This window comes from Lolium rigidum, chromosome 7 (genome assembly GCF_022539505.1).
Source record: "Lolium rigidum isolate FL_2022 chromosome 7, APGP_CSIRO_Lrig_0.1, whole genome shotgun sequence".
In the NCBI taxonomy this organism is placed as follows: domain Eukaryota; kingdom Viridiplantae; phylum Streptophyta; class Magnoliopsida; order Poales; family Poaceae; genus Lolium; species Lolium rigidum.
In genome coordinates, this window is record NC_061514.1 from 356,922,638 (window position 1) to 356,929,441 (window position 6,804).

The 6,804-nt window shown below is 46.5% G+C and overlaps 2 protein-coding genes across 2 annotated transcripts in view; one reads left to right on the forward strand and one right to left on the reverse strand.

Moving 5' to 3' along the window:
• Positions 1-2,700: 2,700 nt before the first annotated feature.
• LOC124677008 (40S ribosomal protein S13-1-like) lies at positions 2,701-3,564 on the reverse strand. Its single transcript, XM_047213015.1, has one exon. The coding sequence runs from the start codon at positions 3,500-3,502 to the stop codon at positions 3,047-3,049; it is 456 nt and encodes a 151-aa protein (XP_047068971.1). The 5' UTR covers positions 3,503-3,564; the 3' UTR covers positions 2,701-3,046.
• Positions 3,565-4,662: 1,098 nt separating this feature from the next.
• Positions 4,663-6,804, forward strand: part of LOC124673643 (adenylyl-sulfate kinase 3-like) — a 6,350-nt gene continuing 4,208 nt past the window's right edge. Inside the window, exon 1 of the mRNA XM_047209684.1 lies at positions 4,663-4,678. Within this exon, the coding sequence (XP_047065640.1) occupies positions 4,663-4,678 (16 nt within the window). The remainder of the gene's footprint in view (positions 4,679-6,804) is intronic.

A 6,804-nucleotide genomic window follows, 5' to 3' on the forward strand; every position in this document is an offset into this window, starting at 1 on the left:
TTCCTTGGATTCTTTGAGGCCGGGAAGTCCTAGACCTTAGCGAGATGCGGGTGGAGCGCGGAGGCGTCGGCGGCGGCCGCCGGGAGAGGAACAAATCTGGACGCTCTTGGTGGGGAGGAGGAAAAATAAGACTGAACCGGTACGGTGGCAATTGACTGTATTATGCGCATTGGTGGGAGGGCAAAATCGTCCGAAAAAATGTTAGACGAAAATTTTAGCAGAAACCTTAGCTCCTTTATTATTAGGTATAGATAACACAATCACACTAACGATTAGACCCTAGAACATTGCAGGCTTTCCACGAAATTCCCTTTTGGGCTCCTAGACACAAAACATTACAATAAGAAAAGTACATATCCTAGACACAAAACATTACAATAAGAAAAGTACATAGTAGGGATCCCTACAGGGTATGCACAATCCGATTTACAGCAAAACTACCCAGCAAATGCAATAGGTCAAGACCGGGAAACTCTCATTTGCAACTAGTTGTGCCTGCACCACATTATCAGATGTCACACTTTCAAGTTTTCAAAAAATCCAAAAAAAAAATCTGGGACATACATTATGTTGTGTACTATGCATCTGGAAAGTTTCATTCAAAAGTTTGAAAATTTCTGGCCTACACAAAAAAGACAAATGATATGTGAATAGTTCTGGAATACTATTCACTTTGGTCTTTTCTTTTTTCTACAGATCACATATGTTCATATTTTGGAACGAAATTTTGTATATGCATAAGATACAACATAACCCATGTCAATGATTTTATTTCACATTTTTTGAAAACTCGAATGTGTGACATCTAATAATGGGGTGCGGGCGCAACTAGTTGCGGAATATTAATTTCAGTCAAGACCTTGATATCCCAGAAATGCAATATGTTAAGACCTGGATTCCAGGCCATTGTAGCTGGAAGAAAGAAATGTTTTAAGTACATTATCCCACCCAGTACTCTAGATGAAGCATCACATAGTACAATACATGCTAAGAATCCCTACATGGTATGAACAACTGATTTATCATCGACCGGCCCCTGTAAATGCAATCTGTCAAGAGTCAAGACCCTTTAGACCAGCTCATGGTAGCATGAGCAAGGAGATGTTAAGTGCATTATCCCACATAATAGTAGTTCTGCAATCAGAGCACCATGATTTTAATTGCACAACATCGTTGCCACTAAATTCTTGTGTACTCTTACAGGGTTATGCCTAGTGTATACTAGAATGTGGACTATGCACAAGCAAATACATGGAGCTGGAGAGCTCAAGTCTAAACAAGAACAACAACATCCCGAAATCAAGACATCAACTATGATATAATGATATCATAACAAACAGGATAAAACATAAGGAACCCATTACCAAGTTTCATTGCAGGGTGTGTGATAGCAATACATCACTCAGGAAGCATCACCAACCAACTCAAAAATACCAAACTCCAACACATTGTGCATAATCTTAACTTCCAAGGACCAAACCCTGATACAGTCTCAGCAAACCCTCAAAATACTTCTCTCCAGGTGCATGAAAGACTGACTGCACTCCAAAGCTGGTTGTTACAGCTTACTACGTAGCTAAAATCCAAAGGAGTGGGTGTTACATCTTACTGCATAGCTAACAGCACTGATTGCTACTTAAAAGAAAACTGAACTTAAAAAATATCCTGTAGGTTCCAAATCCTGTAGGATTAGTTTTCCTATTCCTGTGTTCTAAGAATCATGTGAATCAAACATGCCCTAAAAATTAGACCCTAGAGGGCTAGAACATTACAGGCTTTCGGAAATACCATTTTCGGCTGATGGTGCAAGTATATGTTCCTGTACTTCCTCGACACAAAACATCACAACCAAGAAAAATACATAGTAGGGATCCCTACATGGTATGAACATACAGCAAAAATACCCATGAAATGCAATAGGTCAAGACCTTTATATCTCGGAAATGCAGTAGGTCAAGACCTCAATTCCAGGACATGGTAGCCGGAAGAAAGAAATGTTTCAAGTACATTATCCCTCAAGGTACTAGTAGTTCCGTAATCAGAATATTTATTTTGCAATCCATATCAGTACTAGTAGTTCCATAATCAGAATATTATTTCTACAACGTATATTTTGCACATCATATCATTACTCGATGAAACTGCCATCATTCAAATTCTTTGACAGTAAAAGCTTGTGAACTTTCATAGGGATATACTACCTAATATGTACAATACAGTATTAACTATGCACAAGCACACAGATAGAGCTGCAGAGTTCACTTCAGAGTCTAAAAAAGAACGAAATTCCCAAATGAAAACTTCTATATGAAGCATCACATAACCAACTACAATACATGATAGGAATCCCTACATGGTATGAACAACTGATTTACCAGACCTTGCCCCCGTAAAGGCAACCAGTCAAGAACTAAGACACTTTAGAGTTTAGACTAGCTCATGGTAGATGGAACAAAGAGATGTTAAGTGCACTATCCCACCCAATAGTTCTGCAATCAGAGCATCATGATGTTTATTGCACGGTGCATCATTACCACTAAATGCTTGTGTAATCTTACAGGGTTATGCCTACTGTATACTACAATGTGGACTATGCTCAAGCAAATAGATAGCTGGAGAGCTCATGTCTAAACAAGAAAAACAACATCACCAAATCAAGACATCAACTATGAACTACTGAGATCACAACAACAAAAAGGATAAAACATGCAGACCACATTGTCAAGTTTCATTGCAGGATTAGTGATAGCAATACATCACTGGAGTCTGGAAAGCATCACCAACCAACTCAAAGATACCAAACTCCGACACATTGTGCATAATCTTAACTTCCAAGGACCAAACCCTGATCCAGTCTCAGCAGACCCTCAAAATACTTCTCTCCAGGTGCATGAAAGATAGATTGTACTCCAAAGCTGGTTGTTACAGCTTACTACATAGCTAAAATCCAAAGGACTGGGTGTTACATCTTACTGCTTGCTACTTAAAAGAAAACCGAACTCCAAAGCTGTAGAGAGCCAAGTCACGGGAGCAAAGCTTAACCGAATCAGGCGACGAGGGTGCTGGCGGTGGTGGAGTCGTACTTCCAGGAGGGGGCGAGCTTCTTGTTGACGCGGTAGTAGCGGCTGAGGCGGTGGACCCTGCTCTCGACGAGGATGAGGCGGAACTTGGCGTCGACGTCCGACCGGTTCCTCTCCAGGTGCTTCCTGATGGCGACGGCCTTCTTGACGAGGAAGTAGAGGTCCTCGGGCATCGCCGGGGCCAGTCCGCGAGCCTTGAGCAGGCGCACGATCTTGGCGCCGGTGACGGCGCTGGAGAGCGGGACGCCGTGGCCGTCGCGGAGGAGGGCGCCGATTTGCGACGGCAGCTGGCCCTTCTTGGCGGCACGGATGATGAGCTCCTCCACGTCCGGCCCGGTGGCCTTGACCCAGGTCGGGGCCTCCCGCTTGTAGGGGAGCACCGACGACGACATGCCCTTCCCATTGCTGTGCATGCGACCCATGGCGGCGAGCGGGGGCCGGCGGGGAGGAGGGTGGTAGGAGAGCCTGCTGCGGCGGCGGAGAGGGAAACCTAGCAAGAAGGGAAGGTGCCCTCCACTCCACTGCCAGAATGCCAGTTATATTGGGTTCGCGTTGCGAAATGGGCCTGGCCCATGATGTTTCTTTTTTTAGGGAACCGTAGAGCCCGTTGAAAAAGCGAAGATCCTCCGCGAGTTCGATCCAGACTGAAGGATTTTGAAGGTGGGCCAAGGCCCATTAATCGCAACGAGGTTACTTCTGATTTCTTTCATTCCTTATCCTGCTAGTTCTTCCTCCTGAACGAAATCCCCGCATCCTTGGGCGGCGACGTCTACTGGAAGGGCGGCAGCATCAGCCGGCGGCGAAGCTACATGTACAGGACGGTGGTGCTGCCGGAGCGGGCAACGTTTTGCCGGCGTGGGCGGCGGTCCGACGCGGGGAGGCAAGCAGCGGCCCAATCCTAACCATTGGTCTGAAACGATCGGACGGGTGTGGACCCGGGGGATCAGGGATTTAATCCCCCGGGGGACGCTCAGCACTACCCTTCCTTTTATCCTTTTATTTATATTTAGGCAACAATCCTCGTATGCACCGTTGCGGCTAGATGCAGCCCAATCCTTTCTCATAATTTCTTCCTTGTTTTATCCTTCCGTCTACCCATGGAGATTTTTCTTTTGGCTGCACTCCCATATGATTGCTACGGGCCACCACCGTTGAAATAATTCCTTTCCGGTCATGGTGATGCTTCTGTTTTATCTTGGTGGCTTGCTAATTTCCAAGGAACTGGCGTATATAAGCAGGGAAGACTCCCTGTAACGTAGCGAGGTGGGACTAATCGACCGATATGGTTCCTTCGCTGTTTTCGTCGTATTGCTGGTTTCCTGGTGTTTGATCGCTAGATGTGATTTTTCTGCCGATTATTTAGGCCGTTTTGAGACACGGGTTGACCCAGTACGGAACGAAGCCCATAGGCCATAGCGTGATCAACCAATTGACCCAGTATGAAATACGATAAAGAAGAGGGTTAAACTGAAAGTAGCCGAGCGGATAAGATTTTTCCTCTCTCTCCCGTGGGTTTCAGCCCCAAATCAAATCCTCACTGGAAAGAGGAGCGAGGCCGCCACCGAGCGCTGGCGTCGGGCGGATGGCGCCGCGTTCAGGTAGTATGCTTTCCTTCTTAGCGACATATGAGGCCGGCCGGCAGCGCGGAACCTCCACCGTCGTGTCCCGGCGCCGCCGACGCGCGCACGTATCTGCCAGAGCCATCCCGCTTCATGCCTGCCTGCAGCGCGGAACCGGCACCATCGTGGCCCAAGGCTGCAACTCACCCACGTGCTCTAATGCAGGGGCGACTCCACTCCTGCCATCAATCGGCACCTGATGAAGATGCGAGCCGCCACCTGAAGGTGTGGACGGCCGCGACGGCTGGCGACCTCGTCGGACTCCTCTGTGTCGAACTGCGATCGAACGGCCGGACGCTGTAGGCTCACCACTTGGAGACGCGAGGTCCACCGCGCCACCAGAATGCCCGCCACCGCTCCGCTCCGTTCTGAGTCTGACGACTCCTAATCGAAACAAAACCCTCTGCCGCGTGCTCGCTTGTCCCGTCCAGCGGGAGGAGAGACAGGGATCTCCTAGATGGTAAGGGGTCAAGAGCAGCACATCGTTGTTTCAAGCGCAAGGAGTTGAAAAGACAACGAACCGGTACGTGGCAATTTGCTGTATTATGCTTTGGTGGGAGGGTAAAACGGTCCCAAAAAAAGCGTTGACGAAACTTTTTGGCAGAAACCTTAGCTCCTTTATTATTAGGTATAGATTTTGAGCATAACAAAGCCCTAAATAGGAGTTCCCAAAATTAAAGTCCGAAGTGCATTTTACAGCCTGTCACAATAGAAGCTTGGACTGGCCCATTTAACTACTGGGACCCAAAAAGAAAGTGCAATATTGGCTAAAAAACCTCTTGTGTAATATTTTATCATGTTTTGAGAAATTCGCTGGTATAAGTTGATGGCAACCAGTTGCAAATGTGCATGGGTGAAGAAAAAATATAGTACTCACACATACAAAATATGATCTAAGAACATTGAAGTACATGCAAGAAAGAAACTAGTTTTACTAATTTTTTATTTTCTAATGCTATATAGACATCGGTCACCTCAAATTGCATGTCTATGAAGTTTTAATAATTTCTAGCCATTTATAACCAAAGAAGGCTAAAGAATACAACACAGGAGAACATACATAGATACAATGAAAACTTGAACAAGAAAAAGAAGGAGGCAACAAACCAAAAAAAAAAAGGAAACTACATGTACAAACAACGTCATATTGGACCTAGCTACTATAAACATCTCCAAAACCCTAGCTCCCGCCTAATCCATCTTTGAATCAACCTTATTCACCATCCCTCTAGCCTCTGTACTCTCGGCCATCCCGCTGGCCAGTAGTGGGAGCCATCATCCTCGCTCCTTAAAAGGCGGTCTTCTGACCTCCCTTGCCACCATTGTCTCTAACCCTGTTGAGGTGGTGTTTTAACTTGTAGAAAAAGGCCGACTAAGGTCCTAATATCGGTGGACTGGTGGTGTAAGACGTCGTCGTCTAGACCGGCGGTGGCAGTGCTCTAATTGTGTGGACATGTCGTCGCTTACCTAGTATGGCACACAAATTTGTTTGTGGACGGGAGTCTACTTGTGGATAATGAATTCATGACCATGATGATTTGGTGTTGCCCGAGAATGCGATAAGCCCGACCGCATATCAATAGCTATATGCATGCATGGCCGTACTCCCCTTGCTCCTATCATGAGGCGGGGAGGATTTCTCCATTGGAGGCGTTAAGCGGGGAGGAACATAGGATCGTTGAGGGGTTGGGGACGGGGGGTTTCGGGAGAATTCCTTCGGCACGACCAACACCGACACGGTGCCGCCTTCGGGTGGCACCATTTCTTCCTGTAGGGTGTCGTGGCTACCCTATGTCTACTCCCCTCTGTGTGTCGGGGGAAACCCTAGGACCAATTGATCCGGTGAGCAGCGTCTCGATTTTCCTTCTTTAAGGTGTTGCTTGGTACAGACGCTTCGATGCTAGGATTGCGGTGGTACTTCTCGAGAGGGTGTACCAATTGTGGTTCACCGTCTCTTAGCTGATCCGTCTTAATCTCCATTTTGTTTCTTCTTTTCTTTTGGGCATGTTTTTTTCTGCTACCCCAACACTTTGTACTGAATGCAGACCGTGTATGCATTTGGACATTTTAATGGCTCATGCCGTTCGCTCATGGCATTGCATTCT

What these genes read in the sequence shown, in the direction of transcription:
- LOC124677008 (XM_047213015.1), bottom strand. Translation starts at nt 3,502, where the DNA reads ATGGGTCGCATGCACAGCAATGGGAAGGGCATGTCGTCGTCGGTGCTC.